This window comes from Bemisia tabaci, chromosome 6, assembly GCF_918797505.1.
Source record: "Bemisia tabaci chromosome 6, PGI_BMITA_v3".
Taxonomy (NCBI): domain Eukaryota; kingdom Metazoa; phylum Arthropoda; class Insecta; order Hemiptera; family Aleyrodidae; genus Bemisia; species Bemisia tabaci.
In genome coordinates, this window is record NC_092798.1 from 53,963,465 (window position 1) to 53,984,824 (window position 21,360).

The 21,360-nt window shown below is 41.9% G+C and overlaps 1 protein-coding gene across 1 annotated transcript in view; it reads left to right on the top strand.

Moving 5' to 3' along the window:
* Positions 1-21,360, top strand: part of Cad99C (cadherin 99C) — a 138,449-nt gene that overhangs the window by 16,334 nt on the left and 100,755 nt on the right. The window contains 3 exon segments of the mRNA XM_072301979.1: positions 3,494-3,590; positions 13,815-13,880; positions 14,300-14,478. Coding sequence (XP_072158080.1) covers positions 3,500-3,590; positions 13,815-13,880; positions 14,300-14,478 — 336 coding nt within the window. The 5' untranslated portion in view covers positions 3,494-3,499.

Genomic DNA, 21,360 nt, shown 5'->3' on the forward strand with positions numbered 1-21,360 from the left:
AAACTTTGTAGTTTTCGTCAAAAATTTGATGAGCGACCTCTCTGATTGACTGGATCCACTGTTCGTCGATTCATGGATTCAACGACCGGACCGGGACCGGCTCTCCACTGCCGTATGCAAGGCATAGTCAAGAACGCCTTATGATATCAACAGTCCAGAGTTGCCGAATTTCCTTCAAGAAAATGTATATTTTCAAGGAGAGCCATGAATATTTTCTCTTGACATTTCCAGATAATTTATGTGTAATTGCGAAAGAAATTTTCTGGAAAAATGGAGGAAATACCTACATTCAAAGATTTCCCTGATAATTCGTAATTCATCTTATAAATTTGGCAACGTCTAAAGGCTCTCACGGCAATTTTTTTTAGGACGGCAGTTAATGAGTGGATTATGCGGTGGACCGCATTGGCTGGAACATGGACAAGGACCAAACGAATATTCGGTACACGATTCATGCTTTATTCTCTTCCCTTTGATAGACATTTTTCAAGAGGCTAAAAGCGCATACTTGGAGCATTTCCCGATGGATCGACGTATAAGTAAAGCCCCGCGGCGCCGCACCGTCCATCAGAGACGCAGCAAAATTACTCTTGATAACACTCGGTGGAACTCATCTCACCTCTGTTCTCAACATCCATCAAGCCATCAAGCGAGTTATAGGAAGGGTGAAAAGTTGCTTCCTCCACTCACTTGCGTCAGATTCAGAATGGGACGGTGCTGTGCAAGCGCCCCGACGCCCGACGCTCATCGCCCCGACCCCGACGCCCGACGCTCATCGCCCCGACCCCGACGCGCAACGCCCCGACGCGACGAATTAATCAAAGGATCCTAATATAAGATTCGTTTAAGTGTTTCCTCTACATAGTCTGGTCTTAGTCAAGGTCTGGCGGCTGGAGAGTAGCAATGTTTATCATAAATTGAGACTAAAATTTTAAGGGAAAAATTGCGTACAAATCTCGTAGGGAGTTAAGGGTAGTATTCATTCAGGTGGTTCCTGAAACAGCTCCTTTCCGTTGGGGGCCCCACATGCTTTACATGCTCATTAAGGGATGCTAAAGGGGATTCTTTTTACATATAATCATGAAACGAACTATTATTTCGAATTTCGAGTAAAATTTGATATAACATTACCATATAACCTCGGAATAGACCCTCGGAGGGGTGCAAAAAGGGATCGTGAATTCTCTTGTTGTGCTGCTTGCCTATTTTGCAATCTCTGTAAATGAAAACTAAAGGGGTTGATATGTGCGAGTTAATGACGCGCCTTATCAACACATTTTGTTGGCATTCACTGCTTGTTTTTTTTTTTTACTTCGACCTTCTCCATGGGTGTCATATGTTTCCCTCGATGCATCTGACGAAAAACAGTTTCTCTCGCTACACCCACCATATGGATGAACCATTCGGCATGCACCATTATATTAAACTATATCAAGATCATCATGTCACGTATGTTGCTTCCTGGGAAGGAAATTGTGGAGCGCCTTATTTTTGGGGATGATGACAGTGAAACGCGTTGCTTTTTGTGCTGGAAGCCTCTCAAGCGCGCTAATTTTGGGGAATGAAACAGTTAAACGCGTTGTTTTATGCGTTGTCGCAATTATAGCAAAACATCAAATTTTGGGTAAGGTAAATTATGAAAGTAGGAAAGCTTAAAGTTTTCTGCGCTCCTGGACCTATGTAAAGAATTTCAATAATTCGCCATGCTGCAAAAAGTAATAAATATAAAGTGATATAGTAATAAATACAGCCGAGTAACGAATATTCGGGGTTCGGGAAGTGACGGGGAGAGGCGAGTGTTTCCACGAGTGGAAAAAGTAATAAAAGTAAAGAACGATAGTAATTAATAATACAGGGTGATCCAAAAGTCCCTTCCACCCCCTCTAACTTTTTACCTAATTGAGGTAAAGATTTGAAACTTGGGGGATATTCCTAGGTCAAAGGGAGCTACTTTTTGGCCCCCCTAAAATTTTCAGGGGGGCCCCCCTTGGGGGGGCAACGGCCCCCAACTTTTAATTTTCAAATGGGAAGACCCCCTTTGTGATAGCTCGTTCGAAAGAGCATAAAAAAAGAAAACTTTTCGCGCAAACCCGAAGTCAATATCTCAAACCGTTTCAAAATGGCGGCCGGTTAAAGTTCAAAATGGCCGAAAATTCACACCGGTTATTTGTCGATGGATTTGCGCGAAAATCGGTATGTAGGGGTATTTTGACACGAGAAAAACGAATTTGACGTTAGATTTTCAAAAAAAACCGAAATTTCCAAAATGGCCGCCGGTTAAAGTTTAAAATGGCCGAAAATTGTCACCTCGGTTTTTTCTGATGGATTTGCCTAAAACTTGGAATTTGAGAGTATATTGGCATAAGATAAACAAATTTGAACTTAGATTTCATAAAAAAATCAATTTTTGGTCATTTTGAACTTTAACCGGCGGCCATTTTGGAAATTTCGGTTTTTTTGAAAATCTAACGTCAAATTCGTTTTTCTCGTGTCAAAATACCCTACATACCGATTTTCGCGCAAATCCATCGACAAATAACCGGTGTGAATTTTCGGCCATTTTGAACTTTAACCGGCCGCCATTTTGAAACGGTTTGAGATATTGACTTCGGGTTTGCGCGAAAAGTTTTCTTTTTTTATGCTCTTTCGAACGAGCTATCACAAAGGGGGTCTTCCCATTTGAAAATTAAAAGTTGGGGGCCGTTGCCCCCCCAAGGGGGGCCCCCCTGAAAATTTTAGGGGGGCCAAAAAGTAGCTCCCTTTGACCTAGGAATATCCCCCAAGTTTCAAATCTTTACCTCAATTAGGTAAAAAGTTAGAGGGGGTGGAAGGGACTTTTGGATCACCCTGTATATATAAAAGTAATAATATGTATAAAATTATATATATACAAGTTTATATAAGCAATAATATGTAAAGTGTAATTTCCATGGCTTTGGCTAACTTAAAGGTAGGTATATAGATCCGCTTTAAAAAGTTCAACACCTGGATCATTTTTCTTTTGTATTTTTAATTTTTTATACAGGCAAATCATTGTAATCCAGTGCAAGAGTGTACCTCCAAAGTTATACCGTTGAATTTTATTCGGGATTCGTTAAAGTTGTCCTTTCTATGATTATATGTGGTAAAAATCCCTTTTAAAGCCACTTTGATAACCTTGTGAACCTTATGACACGGAGCCTCCCCAAGAAAACAGTAAACTGACAAACGAGTATGAAAATTTGGAGACGGCTCTAAGAAGTATTGGATTTTCACTCTTTAAGTCGGATTGCCGGAGGCACATACGCTGGGATTTTCCGTAGAAACCTAAGGTTTCCGCATTTGTCCCTCAGCCCTGTATTGAGGTATTGCAGATTCATCCAAACCTCAACATCCTCCTAGCCTCTACTTCTTCTTTGCATTACGATTATTGTCAAGGCATTCACTGTCAGTCCAGGAATGTTTCTCTGAAACGACGTAAACTATATTTTCCTGTGTATGCTTTGTGTTTCAGCTTGCAATGAAGCCACCCAACTTGGGGTGGACGACTGTGCAATACGTCGTTTTGGTTTTATTTTGCACCTTTACCTCGCTTGTTGATGCAAAACCTGGTAAGTAACAATGTATTCCTCTCTTCTATACTTTATTTTTGAAAAGGATCCTCGATCACCTCTCATTCATACCTATCATTTGGAATATTACCCACGAGGGATTAATCATCGAAAGTGAGGCCGCCTTCAAATTTCTTACCACCAACAACGGCGGTGGATAGGCATCTTCAGTGAGAACAAAACAATTTGGCAGAGATAATGTGCCTCTTCTTCAACAGGCTTGTCATCTCTGCGGCGACGCGACGTAGGATCCTGGAACTCCTGAAAGTCGGTCCCTTCGCACAGATCCTATTCCATCTAGTGATGTCATGTTCAAAGCTTCTCTGTTAGAGAATTTGCAGGTGTCTTAAATTTTGTGAATTTCATCTTTAAAATGATACTGCTAGGAAAACTGAGTACGAGGATATCCTTGGTTTCTTAATTGGACAATTATTGGAGAACATACGACAAAATAACCTAATCTGCTAAAATACACGTGTTTAAATGGAAAACGCCACCAGATAACGTCATAAGACGGCACATTTTCTCACGTTTAAATCTATTTTTCTCCAATTTCCCATGTCAGAAAAAAATTATGAAAAATACTGCAAACTTAGCTCATTAGGTACTCTCAGATGAAGCAATACAATTTTTGTGTGCAAATTCTCCATTCCCCCTTAATCACAGTGTGGACCACATCCATGACCGTGCAAAACCATGTATCTTGCTTTGCGATGACAGGTGGAAATGTCCTATTTAAAATGTCCTATGTACGAAATGTCCAACAAGAAATATCCATTACAACAATGTCCACTATAATATGTCCAATTTATATATTGTCCATAGTAAATAAATGTCCAATGTCATGCAATTTTGTCCATTATACATAAATGCCCTTGCAAGTAATGCCCAATCATCGACTAGGTAAAGTGCGCAAAAAATGTGCACTATGTGCTTATAAATTTTACCTGACTGATGATATAATGGCAACGACTTTATGATGCCATCAGTACTCTCTCAGCTGTTCTGAACATGATGACAACGTGGCAGCTTATAATATCTTACCTATGTCCTGTTTTGTCAGATGTATTGGGCGAGCTTCTTGCAGGTTTGTCCAAGGGCAGCTTCGTGAAAACTTATACGATATACATTCCTGCCTTTGACTGTATCCGTCATTTCTGATTTTACCCTCCTCCTTCGGGACATTAATTAACACCCTATGGTTTTTAGATGCATATACAAACTCTACTACTGCAGCCTGATTGTTGAAATTTTGTGTTTATCCGGTAGACATAGGTGACATAGATTAAAAGGCGGAGCGTGATTGGTCGGCTATGTCTTATCGCTGCTTTATCGTGCCCATGTCGAGTGGAACTCTCGACCAGTTAAAGGCATACCTCTTAAGTTTCCGACAGTATGTCGTCCATTCCACCTGACAAAGACACGATAAAGCAGCGATGAGACATAGCCGACCAATCACGCTCCGCCTTTTAACCTATGTCATCTACGTCTACCCGACAACCACAAAATTTCAACAATCAGGCTGCTGGACATTTCTCGTTATGGATATTTACTTACTATGGGCCAAAAGTTCATGGGACATTTTAGAGCGGACATTGTTGTAATGGGCATTTCTCGTCGGACATCCTGTAAAATGGACGTTTAAATGAGGATATTTTCACGTAGCACCTCATTTGCGACGTTGGAGACTTGATGTCATACTTTAACTTTTTCTTTGGAAAAGCAGCCGAGGCAATTCCTTGAAAACCTCTTTGACTTTGCTTTTTTGGTAGCAGAATATTCCGTATAAACAAACTACATTGTTGACTTGTTCCTCCTCTTAAAAGTAAAGTAGGGTTGGAAATGTTGAAACATTTCAACGGAGCCACGTGATTTGGGAATTTGGTCATCAATATGGAGCCTACCGAGGGAAGGAGCTGTTATCGAAGGAACGCGGCTGTGAAACACGAGCGTTGATTTGCAATCATGGTGGGAATCCTGCATCCCGACATCAGAGCCCCCTGCGCCCTGCCGCCGGTTACCTCTCCCGTGCCCCTTTGCCGTAGGCCACCCGACGTGCGACTGTGATTGCGAGAATTTCCAGGAACGGAAAAATGAAGTCGGGGGAGGGGAAGGGTGGAGTCGTGGTCGTTCCAATCAGCCTCATGCAAAGCAAGTCGCATCTCCAGCCTCCAAGGATTGTCGGATTTTTCCCAGGGAATAATTCAAAGGAGCCATCGCCATTCGTGCACCGACCCGAGCGTGAGCGTCAACCCCGCCGCGCACCGCTTTATTCATCTCCATCCGTACTCTTAAATCTCCTCGCGGATCTCGTGACGTCCGTTTTAACGCTGCTCTTTCCCACTCGAGAAAAATGTGAGAAAAACAAATGTATTGCAAGTCAAAGAAGCACTAGGCTGTAGATTGATTAACGCCCCGCGCTCCTCCAACGCAAGGCACCCGGAACACAAGTCTGCGCCTCTTATGGGAAATGCGTAATTCGTTGGAACCCCCCATCTCAACCTCCTTGAAATGAGGTTTTTGTGCTGAATATTGGGTGAAAAATAGCCACCTCGTTTCGATTTTTCTTCCTCGATTTTAAAATAATCGGTGCTAGGCGGGTATCATATGTATACAGCACCCATCGAAGCTCCGTTTCAATTGGCTCGTGCAACGTTTAAACTGCCTTGCCAAGGAAAACCGCCGCGTGAGCCTTCAGACGCATCCAAATTTCCTTTGATAAAATAAGAATTTATTGGGAATGTTAATAATATTTTTCAGACAATTCTGTCCGCACATTAATCTAAAATATCTGAAAATTTCAAGTAAAAATAAACATCATGACTCTTCCAACAGTGTCCCTCATCAGGGTAAATGGCTTCATTCTTATGTACATGCGGCGTTTTTCCATAACACGGCAGTTTTAAGCCTCCCTCGACACTGACGTCGGAGTGGCACGTCGCTGCAAGGCTTGGTAGACGTCATCGCGTCACCATGACGTCATCGTCGGAGAAACGGGTTGACTTGAAGCCGACTGTGACAAATGATGGCGGTCGTGTCCGGGCGAAAACCGGTGGACCCGGTAGACAGGAACAGAGACACCACTCGGCCATTAGTCATTCGAGAGTGGACACAAACCCGGGAGCCATTATGATGCACTTTTCTTTCTCGATCCCGTTTTCATTTGGGAGCCACGGGAGCCGGCGGCGGTTTAGAAAGTCAAAGTTGGCGAAAAAGCGCCGCGAAAGTGAGACGCGAGTGTCGAACGGACACCAAGTCGTAGCTGTTGTGACGTGTCAATGTGTTTCTCACGATTGGCAAGCGCAAGGAACCGAGTCTGTCCTAGTCGGAAAACACAAGTCATGTTGTGTTATGAACCGTCACTGTCATGTCTCCCGCCAGCGCTTCGAGCGGGTCCGAGGGGAAGCCGCCTGTCCCTTTCGCTGTCTCCGAACGCTCTTCGCCACCGTTTGCCAAGTTTCACCAACTCCCCGAGCCAGGAGCCGAGGAATATATTGCCAACTTGGATTTTGTGGAATCGCAGGCATTTTTTAAAACCTAACCAGATTCGATAGGTTATGCAATCAAGAGTAGAAATTCGCCACTACGTTGCGCCGCTACACAATCTGTGCCTTTGAGAAGCAATATTTGTCGCAATCTACAAATAATGGAAGAAACTAAACGGTTAGCATCATACTCATAGCATCATGCTTAGCATGATACTCAGTGTTGACACTGAGTATCATGACGTCAAAGGAGGGGCTCGATGAGGGCCGTTTGTCGGCCAGTGTTGACACTGAGTATCATGACGTCAAAGGAGGGGCTCGATGAGGGCCGTTTGTCGGCCCTCTGAAGCTGATTTAAGGTGGAAACTCACTAAGAGCGAAACGGACCGACCAACGACCAACGGCCGACGACCGCCGACGACCGGCAAACGGGCAACGGAAGATGTTTAAACTCACTGCGTCCGACCGCGTCGTTTGTCGGATGGTGTCCGTGCGCTTCTTCAATCATTATTTTTATTTTCTTCTTTCATTTTATTAAAGAAATGTGATTACAATATGAGAGAGTTGAAAGACAAGAGCTCAAAGTTTAGAATATCGAAAAAGACGAGTTTAAAATCTCAAAATGACGTACGACTTGGAGAGGTTGGGCCAATATTTTGGTCTTTCTAATTGAAACAAAACTATTATTTATTTTCAAAATTGCTTTAGTGCGACTGGTTACCCCCTCATTTGAAATACGTACTCTAAATGTATATTCCATCACTTTTTGCTAACGGGGACGCAACTTTTTGTAATTTTATACAGAAATTCTGGGACAGACTGACTGTCGGACGGTTGCCGGTTGTCGGTAGATTGCTCCTAGAGGCAATCCGAGCGGACAGACACGTTTAGACATGCACGGCACCGGTCCCTTCCGGTCTAAGTGCGTTGCGACACATTCATTTACACGTAGAGCAATCTTGTCGGTCGTCGGTGGACGTCGGCCGATGGTCGTTGGTCGGTCCGTTCCGCTCTTAGTGAGTTTCCACCTTTACACGATTTTTTGATCGTTGACTGTGTACATTTTACAGAGCGCATCATTGTTTGGTCAACTGCTTTCTCCTCAGGTCCAAAACTGGCCTTAAGATAGGTCTGAAGACCGACTTCGGCAAGGAATGCGGACTTTTCGGAATCTGACCGCAAACTCGTAAACTCGCAAAGCTCTAGGTTTTAGCCAAAATCAGCCTCCAGCCCATGTTAAGGCCAGTCAAACCTAACGTAACAAGGATTGACCAAATTATGAAGTATTCTTCAAAAATTTAGACCGTCAATGAGCAAGAAATCGTAGTTTTGCGGAAATTCAGCTTTAGTAGGCTGGAAAACGGCCCCTATCGGTATCTTTCCTTCTGAAGACAGAAGATTCGTCGAAAATTTTTATCAAATATTGAGAAAACGGACTTGGCTCTCTTACTCAATTTTAAAGAGAGAGATGCTATGCTGCTATTTCACCATACGCGCTGAGTCAAAAGTGCGGAGTTCTTTTCTCAATTTTTGATAAAATTTCTAACGAACCTTGACAAGTTTACAGTCTACTTTTCAATATTAATGCTGCCACACGTACGGATAAGTTTCTTCCATTACTTTGTAGATTATGGCAATGGAGATATTGTATGTTTGCGGGATTAGCGATTTAAGTTCTTTTTCTTACGAGAAACGTCGCGAGAAACCCGATGCGATGGTTTCGTTACTTTTCTCTGAAACAAACTCCAAAACTCAAAAAAAGCTCTCAAAGGTGAGGTCATAATAGAGGGGATACTCACGCTACCTTGAGGGTCCAGTCCAGCTCCATATCTAGTCAGATATGGATTAGAGCAGTCCATTATGGATCGTATTCGATACATCAAACAGGTGAGATTGTATCGATATCGATTGGTTCAACATGCAAGCATAACCTCAAATTTTTTTTTTTTTTTTTTTTTTTTTTTTTTTTTTTTTATTGAGAGTTTAGTGGCTTCTATTCCTTTAGGAATCTACAGCCATCTATAGGCACTATTTATTGTCCGAAGACATCAGGGAGTTTGGTAGACATCCATGCTCGGGCTTACAAATTTTCACGGATTAAGGCCGAGCGAATTCTGCTTACAGATCCACTCGTCAGTTCCATGAAAATTTGTCGCCACCACCGGGATTCGAACCCGGGACCTATTGACCTAGAGTCAGACGCGCTAACCACTAGGCCAACCTGGCCGGCTAACCTCAAAATTTGTTTATTTTTTTTTTTTTGCTGGTTTAGTGGCTTATATTCCGTTGGAACCTACAGCCATCGATAGACAGTATTTATTGTCCTTAGACATCATGGGATTTAGGCACATCCATGCTCCAGGCTTTCAAATTTTCAGGGATTAAGGCCGAGTGGAATCTGTTTCTGCAGATCCACTCGTCAGTTCCATGAAAATTTGTCGCCACCACCGGGATTCGAACCCGGGACCTATTGGCCTAGAGTCAGACGCGCTGACCACTAGGCCAACCTGGCCGGCAACCTCAAAATTCAATTGAGTAAATTGAGGGAACGGGTTTTTTGTGATAGATTCATTATTCCCAAGAGTCTAAAATGGCGATGAAAAGTGAAGTCGTTAGGAATTTTCTCATTTTCAGCTTTCCCAACTTGAAGCTTAAAATTGCTGTTTGAGGTTATGTTCTATTGCTTTGAACCAAACGATACATCGAACCACTTTCGAATACGATCTATTACTTCTCAAAGATGTCGACTATAGCAGCGCAACCTTGTGCTCTCTGCCCTTGATCATTTGGAACCACCTCAAAATGAATGAAATTTCAGACACCTGCGAAGTATTCATCGATACGTAAGCAAGCGGCAACGATGAAGGAAGTGGTCCAGCGAGCCAGAGCCTCGGGCAGTTGAGCGCGGCGCGGCGCGGCCGCCCGGAGCCCAGACATCCAACGATATTTATTACCACTCGCGAAAAAAAAGGCACAGCTTGTACGTCTTGGCGTAAAACCGACCAACTCCCGTGAGAATCCCGTTGAAATGTGCGGTATTTAGCGGCATTCCGGCTGACTCCCGACCAACGCATCCATCACTCACCGGCTTTCAGGAACTTGCACACTGCGCCGCGCACCGCTTCGTTGTTCCTGCGCCCACGGCACCGCGGGCGGGGCCTCTTCCTCGATATTTGTTTGCACATCAGCTTCCTTTGGAAGGATGCGAAATGTGGTGATAAAACAAAGGGGATCCTTTTAAAATTTAAGAAACTCATTTTCAAGGTCACAGAAAGCTGATCAAGATTTTATCAATGAAAAGTCGGCAGTCGGCTGTTGACATAGCAAGGCGATGCCTGCAGGTCCGTTCAGCTTGTGAGTCAACACAGTTTCTTTCGCCTCATTGCGTCATCAGAGCCCGCCAAAAATATCATCATCATCATCATCATCATCATCATCATAAATATCATTACTTAATGTAAACTTCGAAGGATTCAGACTTTTAGTTGATTCCACCTTTTTCTATATCACTCGAGGGGTTGCCAGATTGTGCGATAAATGTAAATATTTTACATGGGTTTGAACTGGGAAAAGTGCTGAAAAAGCAACTTATCTGGAAACAGTAGAGTCTGGGAGGGACGAGAGGCTGCCTTCCTGGGGAAACCCATGATTTAGCCGGAAATGTCATTAATAAAACAAATTGGTTCCGTTTGAAGCATTAAATGTATACTTGGGAAAGTTATTTTAAAATAATAATTGCAAATGGACACATATGCAACAAAAATGGAAAAAAATGAAAGGGAAAGGAAATGAAATTAGGATATAATCACTTATGCAATCAGAGATAATAAAACAAAAACATCAGAGAAATTTATATGCAACGAAACTATAAAAAAAACACAAGTGGGCTCATTTTGACACCACAACTCGACTATTGGCATGAATTACATTTGGCAGAGAATATGGGACGGCTATCTTTTCGTCGCTCAATCCTGGCCAAAGGGAGCATCTTATTCTCTGCATGAGCTGCAAAAAGCATGTTATTATGTGTAAAATAGAGCTCACGTGGAAATCTACGCGTTTACGTCAAAGGAGCGACGTTTTCAAGCGAGGACAAAGCCGAGACCGCGCGCTGCGCCTGTGCAGTAGATTTACGTGCTCAATTGCCCAAGATCCAAATTACATCCTTTTACTCGGACACCGAAGCAAAGACCTTTAGGGAACGAGCCCTACCAATAATGGATCTCACACGATCAACGACAGCGTTGAGACGCGACGCGACGTACCTGGGTGACGTAATCCCGAATCGTGAGTCACGTGACCCAACTTGCCATTCCCTTAACGTCCACCCCCTCCCCCCTCCCCTCGCAGGTATGTTATGCTTTGCATTGCCATTGCATGCTGCTAGTTTTGGCGACGAGAAAATACGTGGCGGCTCGACTTGCATGGTAACGTAGCGGGAGTCGGGAGATGGGGACCAGGGTGGGGTTGGGGTTGGGGGGGGGGATTATAACCAGGCTCCAAACACGACCCTCAAAGTTGTACGTAAAATGGATGGTAACCCGTGACCCCGCGGGCGTCATATATGTGATTTTGTCACAATCATTACCATAAGCTTTTGCTCTCACATTTTCCATATCTTTGCTATTTGTTTATTACGTATTAACTCACTTTTTCGTTGGATTAAAGAATAGTTGGAGAACATTTCGCAATAAGGAATCACTATTTCTAGTTCATTCATAGAAGTATCCATCTGCATAGGCAACTTATGGAAAGAACGTTGTTTCTAAAATGAGCTGTCGGGCCCATCATTGAAATTGATAGATTAAGCGATGGACAAGGAAGACGCAGGGAAAATGAAGCGATTCCATTAGCTGAAACGGGTGGTTGTTACAGACGAAGGAGGAAAATGATGTAATAGATTGTCTCGTGGGCTTCTGTTGGATAATTTATCACAGAACTCCTTTGTACTTTGCCTTAACCCCGATTTCATCAATCGGATCACTCCATTTTCCCCTTTTTATTCTTCCTCTATCACTTTGTCGATCAATTTCAGTAATCAACAAGTAATAATAGTCGCTCCCCTTTGCAAAATGTAATCCAATTCATTGTCGCTGTAACTATGGAGGCAATTGACCAGTAGACAAGGTACGAATTTAAGCGGTCTTATACGTTTTTTTAAACCAACATTATTAACGGAGAACCAAAGTTGCCCCACGAAAATGACTAAAATTAACTCTTAACCAAGATATGTAATGTTTCTTAATAATGCGTGAATTCAAACCTCCCGCTCGTGAAAAAAAAGTTAAGTTTACGTGAGTCACATCGCGTCCTGTTACTGCACGAGTAACAGTCTGTGTGGCATGCGGCATAAAAATATGACAACCCTGTTGCACGTTGTCAACACTTTGAATAACACAGGGCAGGGAAGGAATATTGCTCAATTGAGAAGTCGGTCGAAACCGTCGTTGTGCGCAGACTGATTCAATCAGACCATTGTATCTCTTGTGAGCGGGGAATATTATAATATCCCGTGCCAATTTAATTTAAAAACGTTCATTTCTAAGTAATGAATTGATTTCAATAATTTTTGTCGCACGACTCATGTTTTACGTTTAATTTCGGTTAAAGAACATGTAAAGAAGAACATGAGAATGTTTAAATTCGTATCTTGTCTACTTGTCCATTTTTGAGTTGTCGCTTTTGCTTGGGCACCGTCTAACTTATTCAGATAATAAGGAGGCTTAGATAATGAAAATGGACCTACCCAACCTAAGGAGAAACCAAGACAACCGTAAAGCCAACGCACTCTTGCCCACGCGCCGTCAGTCCCTATTAGACGCTAACGTCTTGATACACCATCAAATTCCAAACCAGTTCTCATCAAAGTAGACCAGTTGATGACTCAGGGTCACCATGCAACAGTCCTTTTTCATCAAAATTGGACGAGCCGTCAAATTTTCATCAAGAAGGAGTGCCACCATTCATCATTTCCTCCCACACGAAACATTTCTCCCAAATTTTCATATTAAAATTAAGTAAAGTAATGATTTTAAGACTCATGACTCCCGAAACTTTGATGGTTTTTCGTTCGGGAATTTGATCGTGTATCGAGACCTGGAAGGATCTTGCGAATAAACGCCGCTCCGTTTTGGTAACCAAAGTTTTTTGTCTAGCGTCGAGGTTTCCAAATAACTTTTAATTTTCTTAATTGTTGAAAACATCTTTTGATACATACATAAGAGTCGCTCTCTTAGCGCTCTCTGGCGCTCTGCGACGCCTAACCGCCACTAAACTCGGTCCTCCCACAAGTCATCAGGGAGTTGGCACCCCTTCATCTCATCCAAAACCCCCTGTCGCCACCCTTTCACCGGACGACCCCTCTGTCTCCTCCCAGGAGGAACCCGATCAAGCATCTTTTTGGCAGCCTCTCTTCCGTCATCCTATTGACATAACCAGACAAGCTGTTCGATCATGACGTCGAACACGATTTCATTTTCGACTTCCGTTCTCTGACGCACTCCATCATTACGGACCCGATCTCTCCCAGAAATTCCTGCTGACCTTCTCCAGAAATCATCTTATGATTCAACCTCGAAAGCCCCGATTTTATCGACATACTCCTCACTTCAAGTGTTCTTGAAAATAACAAGAAAAAAAAGAAAGAAAAGAACAAGACCTTATTGTTTTTGGAAGGTACAAATAGATACGTTAACATCTGAATACATTGTCTATTAAAAGTATTTTTGAAATGTTCCAGGTCCTTGTGAGGTCGAAACTCATCTGTCAAATATAATCGTGGACATCGAGGAAAGCCGAGGCAATCGTAAGTGAAAGAAATAACTATCAATTATTTTGTCTTATGTAAATATTAATTCAAACGGATCTCATTATTGATGTATGACAATACCCATCTAGTATTCTCTTAATTCAATCACAATCAACTATATATTTTGCTGGAATTTTATCTTACACCTTTGTACTATAATTTGAAGCTATTTCGTTTTTCCAAGGGAAAATACTGCATGCATGAACTTTCCAATGTTGCCGCCGATAGGTAATTTTTGTAAAATTATTAAATTCTCTCTTATAGGAACTTTATAAATATAATTTTTTCACAAGTTTACAGTACAAGAATTCTCTGAGTTTTTTTTTTTTTTTTTTTTTTTTTTTTTTTTTTTTTACCTCAAACAGCTATTCATGTTGTTAACCGTGAAGGATTATGCTGTTTTCTCTAATTTTCAGAAACTAATCAACAAACAACACCTGCAGAGCTCCCTGTTGGTGGGGACCCCGTCTACGAGGTTAGTTTGGATCTCGTATATCAGAAGGGGAACGCTGTGTTCAGTTTGAAAGGGAAACGCCTTCAGTTGACGCAACCTCTGGACCGAGACGCAGACAACTTATCGCACATCGTTTTCCAGGTTTGGCAGCTTCTTTTCTCGTTAATCAACCTCGATTTATAGAGGAGGAATCGAGCGCAATCATCATGCCATCGGATGCGCCTTCCTCTCAAAGGGATAGCCTGAATCACCCCCTATGGGTAGGAAGAGTGGTGTACCATTTAGGGACTGGGGGGTCGACGCAGAGTGAGGCTATCATCAGTGAGAATCGACCTTAGTAACTGATCACTATGATGTATTCATTTTGGAGACTCCCAAGACGAAAATGATTTTGTCACAGAAACTTGTTACCGGAACTTCCCATCATTTGAACATCCCACCTATCCCACCTATAATCCCACCTATAATAGTTACCCGACCTATGTCGTCAATTCTTTCGTTCACGATAACTATCGTTAGATTTAAGTTAGCCTATTCAAATTTTGTAATTTTGTCCATTTTGGTCTTATAAAGAACTGTATAGATTTTTGGTTAAATCGCACTTACCGTTTACTCATAAACGCTAATTAACGTAAGTGCCCTACTTACGCTGTTTTCCACTGATCTGTTTTTATGAGAGTTCCATTCCTTTGTTTCCTTGGTAAATTTGTTTGCTATCAGCTGATGTTTTATTTCAATTTCTTTCTTTTTTTTTCATTTTTTTTTTTTTTTTTTTTTTTAAATAAATCATTGGTAGGTTAGTTCTAATTTTTTTGCCAGCATTTATTCTACCTCCCCCTCAACTCATTTTTCTATCGATTTTATCTTTTTTTTATGGCATGTCTTGCTCCCTTACCACCATTTTTTCGGGGTTATAGATATTTTAGCGGCCTCTAGACCCGTGACTCCAGTCACGGGCATTTTGCTAGTTAATAAATAAGTGGAGATGAAGCAATGATAGGGATCGGTCATTTCCTCAAAAACGCATTTGGATGGAACCTTAGTCCCATCGGGTGGAGGAAAGGGACAACCGTGGACCTCCTTCCACGACTTGCGACTCACTGAAATAGCAAAAGTTCAGCTTTACGTCTTAAGAAGATTAGCGGCGGCAAAGCGGTCTGAAAACTGTTCAACGACAGTTAAGTTCGAGTTCCGAATCGCAATAAGCCAACTGGTGTTTTTTTTCTTATAGTTTCATTGCATACAAATGTCTCTGCTGTTTTTCTTTCATTCTTTCTGATTGCATAAGAAATTACATCCTTAGAGATAAGAAAGTGATGGAGGCCCCTTTGAAATTTACATGATAAAGGAGAAGGAAAATACCAAAGCTTTTCCGTTGTCAACCGAAATTTACATGATAAAGGAAAAGGAAAATACCAAAGCTTTTCCGTTGTCAGCCTTAAACGGTGATTTCTTAGGAAACGATGAAACAACTTAAAACGTTTCCGCAAAATGCAGGGAATTGAGAAAAGAGACAGACCTACCCAGTAGGATTGTTGGACTTGATTTTGCAATTAGGAATTAGAATTTCTGCCTCGGTGAAGAAACAACGTATGTACCATTATTTTTCCCCGTGCATATAAGTGTTTTTACGGATGAGCCAGAAATGTTAGTTCCTGATCGGAAAATGAAGTCCAGTTGGTTTTTTCTCTCCTCAGGCGCTCAATAGCTCACGAATGTGTTAGCGATCTTTCTAATGGCTCAGCATAATCTGCTCACGAATTAGCCGCTGCGCGCTGACTGGTCTGCTCGAATCCACTGAGCATCGGATTTATGTTCAACTTATAATTAAGTCGTTTCTCTGACATTTTCTCTTTAAAATATCTGTTTTGTTTCCTTTCATCTAATTGTTTATTACCCCTCATGAATACTCCGGCTCCCACTACTAAGAAGATTATCACGCAAGAATCGGAAAACTCGACTCGAAACCTAACCGCGTTCCTTGAGATCCCTTATTACCTATTTCCCCCACTCTGACTCGATAAATCTGTCTTTTTGAACCTCGTAAATTGAAGTTGTGTGACAAGATCGGCATGCATGCGTTTGCTCCGTTTGCCTACTAGCTCAATTGGTGGTCCAGACGTCTGCGATTAATGGCAAAATAACAGAACTAATCGACCCATCGAATCTTTTTGCCGTCCATCTTTTCGATCAGTGGAAAAAATCAATTCACTTGATGGATAATCAACGACCCCTCCGAAAATTAATCGAAAGCTATTTTGTATGGGGGTTTCCCCTCCCAACTCAAATTCCTGAGCATTGGATTCCAAGTATCGGCATGTTGCCCGAAATTTTCAATTATTAATTGATTAAAGCGATTATTTAGACAGATTTTCGATTGTGAATCGGTTATTTTCGAAACGAGTATTTGATCATCAATTTATGGATTATTCAATGAGTCACTCACATCTGAGGTGGTCTATCCCGTCCATCTGCTCCCTCTCTTCCATGTTCCATGCCGACCTTTCATTCGCCTTGCTTGCCTCGAGTTTTTCATCATCCCAACTCGATTTCCAATTTCCCATCGTTCACGATCCAATCACTCCCTAAAGCCGCTAACACACGTACACTCCAAATGTACATTCTCGCCTATTGTTCATGCGCGGGCATCGAGAATGTTCCTCATTTTGTTCTCTTGAACAACTATAAGTTACAGGAATGAGTAGAAGATCGTCGCGGGTAGCCTCTTCTTCTCGTCAAACTGTACATTCTTTTCCAAGAGAATGATGAGTGTACATCCGCGATGCCCGCGCATGCGCAGTAGGCCAGAATGTACATTCGGAGTGTACGTGTGTTAGCGGCTATACTGGTTTCGTAGCAAAATGTGCAGTGGCAGGAATGGACACTAGTTCTTGTCAAACAACTTATCGGGGAACAGCCTGTGAACCGAATCAATTGGACGTATTTCTATCAAACGGAACTAAGCGCCAATTTGAGTTCCTATTGAGGAATTTAGAATGTCGGATAGCGCGTTCTATCAAACGGACCTAAGCGCCATGGAAAAGCATTGCGAGTATAGGACGGAATAAGCCGGACGCCCGATTCCGCCGCCAATCCAAGCCCCCCCCCCCCCCTACTTTCCTCACCCTATGGCGCTTAAGTCCGTTTGATAGAAATACGTCCAATTGAAGCAATGGCACTATCTACTAGACTATTTACCTCTTAGCTTTCTAGTATTTTTCAAGGATTCAAACTCGGCTTAATCTGAGTTTCATGGAAGGTTGTGAGAACAGTCAAAACGTGAAATGAGATATGATTCCGAGACAATGTTTACCCAATCCAAATCGTGATACAATTTAAAAATTTCGAAATTTTGCCTTAAATGTGAAAAGTTTGTAAACTACACACTCTAGACGAGCAATTCGAAGCAAGCATATAAATGGATTTAACATTCAATTCAGTTTGGATTCGATTATTAATCGATTACGGATTTTCGATTATCCACAAATTTGAATGTTTCGAATATAATGAAGCAATTGAAAAACTCTGTGTCTCTCTTGGTGAGCACACAGTGCTTTCGATCATCGTTGGGTGGCGTGCCCCATCATTCGGGGGGGGGGGGGGGGGGTTGCGAGTTGAACGCATAGGTGCGAGCGCGGGGCGCGGGTGACGCGACGACGTCCCGCTCGTTGATGAGCGAGCTGTTAATAATAAGGACAACGGACAACGGCCTTGACATTGGCTGCGTCGCGTCGGTGGCGTCGCGTCGCGTCGCGACGGACACCGCGCTAGACGTCCGATGCGACGCGCGACGCGCGACGCGTGACGCCCCGCCCGCGACCCCACCTGCCTGCGCCCACGGAGATGCTCCAGCCAAAACTGACCGCGGATTCGTGTCGGTCGAGGAGTTTACCCCTCCATTTCTATAACGAGTGGTCGTTACTTTTGCGCTTAGGGAGTTCGTAAATTATGCAGTTAAGGTCGATCCAGAGCTTTGACGAAAACCATTCCGTGGTCCAACCATCAATCATTAATTTATGGATTTTTACATGACTTGGAAAGAACTTTGCCCATGTCCAGTCCTAAATTCATCACGCTTGATAGTTCAATCTGGTTTTTCATTTTTTTTTTATTTTCTAATTTTTTTTTTATTTTTATTTTTTTTATTTTTTAGGTTATTCATATTATTTATTATTGCACACCAATTTCTCATCTTGGGACTTGACGAAAGTTATTTACTGCCTGCGAAATCATACAAGTCGGTTACATCAATGTGTTGTTGTATTTTAATAAAAGTTGACAGTGTTCGCAGTTTTTCTCAATATGATTATAATTATCTTCATTTCTTAAGTCCATCATGCTGTTTTTCCGTGAATCCTGAAAAGAAATACGAGGGATTTATAGACAACCCTTAGACTTTGACGGAGCAGAATTTTCTCTTTTTTCGGAGCGCCAAACGCTTTTTTGGAGCGAATTTTCCCTACTTCGCATCCATAACACACGGGTTCTATGGGCACTATATGAACTCCGGACGGAGATTCTTAACACTGATCCTAGAAATATCCAGTCATCACATAGCAGTTGAACTTTCTTCTTGGACCGTCCGCAAAATATCCGGCTTTTGTCCCTGTCAATCTCTCATGTCGAAGATAATGATTGTAGGGAATTTGCACCTGTCAGCATAGTAAACCATCACCCTCGTCATAATCATCATCGTCGTTCGAGAGAGTTTTCGGTGACCATGAAAATAAAGCAGTTTTTATAACGTTGTCTATGGTTAAAATATTAATTTTTATCGGGAAGTGGCAACGTCGTAATCGCGTCGATAGTTCTGCATCCTGATTTAATTAATCTCTGTCTGCCTGGTGACTTGACTGCCATGAATGCCATGATTGCTCCTTTTGATGGGAAGGGAACGTCAGTAAGGCTCCATTGATGCCGTTTTTAGTCACGCCGAACTTAATTCACGCTTCCACGAAATCACAGTCAGACTTCATTTTGCGATTAGAAACTACAATTTCTGACCCATTTTCACTCATCAAAGGCACTTATCAACCTAACAAAACTAATGATAATGAAGTCGTTTCTGAAGTAAGTTGCAGTTCCTAATTGAAAAATGCGGTCCTGTTTTGGCCGCACATAGGGGTCTTAGGGGTTTCAACTTTTGTTGCCTTTCTTTTGGTTAAAAAGTAAGAGTGTTTGTGTTTCTGCACTCTACAGATCGAAAAAGTGTAAAAAGTGTGAAATTATCAGTGCAAATACAGTAAATATTGGGAATTATTAATATGAAAAACTATATTCAACTCTTCTAATCATCTCTTGATTTATTATGACTCACTTCCAATATTTTTTTCGGAGATTCTAGTTCTTTTAGGAGAAAATCAACAAGGAAAACTTTGAAACCTTTAAAATTTTTGGAATTTTGGCAGTGGAAGGAAATCTTGGAATAATGAATGAAAGGAGTGTAGAAAGTCTGGACAAAAATTGATACTTTTTTTTTGATGCTCTCAAAAGAAGGGCTTGTCCAATCAGTTTTATGTTACAGGAAGTCAGGACAAAATGGCGCGTCTAATCAGTTTCTTTTTATACCAAGTCTGCATAGTATTACTGAACGGTAAAGTAGAGGTACACGTACTAACGGATTCACGGATAGGTGCCATCGTTCCCGAAAATTGTTTCCAGTGGTTAAGCACGACACTTTTACATATCCTGGGATCTACACTATTTTTGTGAAAATATTTGCACTTCAAATTCTGGTCCTAGAGGACCCGAGAATTAAGTTTAAATTGCTACTTTTTCCTTAGTGCAAAATTAATTTAGGAGAAAAATGGGGCAATTTTCATAAAAACCGGGATTTTCGAGAGCAGAATATGCCTCACAAGAATGGCAATCAACACGTATCTTGGGAGCCAGTAATTTGTTTGCACGAAAATTCGAACACCTTGTTTCCAGGGTGAATATTTTCTCAAAAGTCTTCGGAGAAATCAGGAAATTTTGCTATCATGAATTTCATTCTTCGAGCCAAAACACCTTATTATTCTCTCCCACACGGTCACGCTCTATCAACAAAAATAAAAATTTTCTGTCTGTGAATCGTAGAATTTAGCATCGTCTCAAATCCAAGAGACTTTCCGATGAAATAATTTTAGGGAAAGCATTTGTCGCAAAAAGTATACCCCCTCCTACCAAAACAAGAAAAAGACACCAAAAAGTCTTGGAAACGTCAGGAAATTTTGGAATCCAAGGAAACTGCAATCCAAGCATCCGACTAATTTTTGAGTGCAAAAATTAGGAAAGTACTGGGATTATTTGTATAAAAGTCAACAAGAAATTTTTTTCAAAGCATGATGATAGAGTTTTCAAATTAAAACTTGACCCCTTTTAAATGGGGAAAGCGACAACATGGCTCGAGTAGAAATCCTAATTGCGAATCCTGGAAGTGAGGTGTGTGCTAAATTTAATTAGACACTGGATCGCGACCGTTTGGACTCGCGGTCACCGCTAGGCTGCGCCTCGAAGAATCCAGCCAATTTATTCCTTCGCACGAATTTCATGATTACGAGAAAGCACCTCGGTCACTTGCACTTCAATCCAAATTTCCAGAGCTTTGGACGAGTGTCTGGAAACGGGATGTATTTCTGCTAACAATAAGAGGTATTACTTTGCACGCAAACTCTATAGGCGCAGAGCTGGATTTAGGTTTTTTGCGGCAGGTGCAGAACATTTTTTTGCGCCCTCCACCCCCCACCATCGGCTGAAAAGCTCCCTCCCCCCCCCCACAAAAAAGAAAAGAGACCGAATAATTTAAGAGGTGCAATTACTTTAAGATAGACAACATGGAAAATATCAGTAATCATGAACAAGCAGTGAACTCCAACACAATATGTTCTTAAGGCGCGTCATTGACTCGCACGTACCAACCTGATTAGTTTTCATGTACAGAGATTTTAATACAGGTAAACAGCACATGAAGGGAATTTACTGCGACGAGGTCAACCACGCACCTCGACGACACCGTGTGTGTACATATTGTGAACGTAGAAA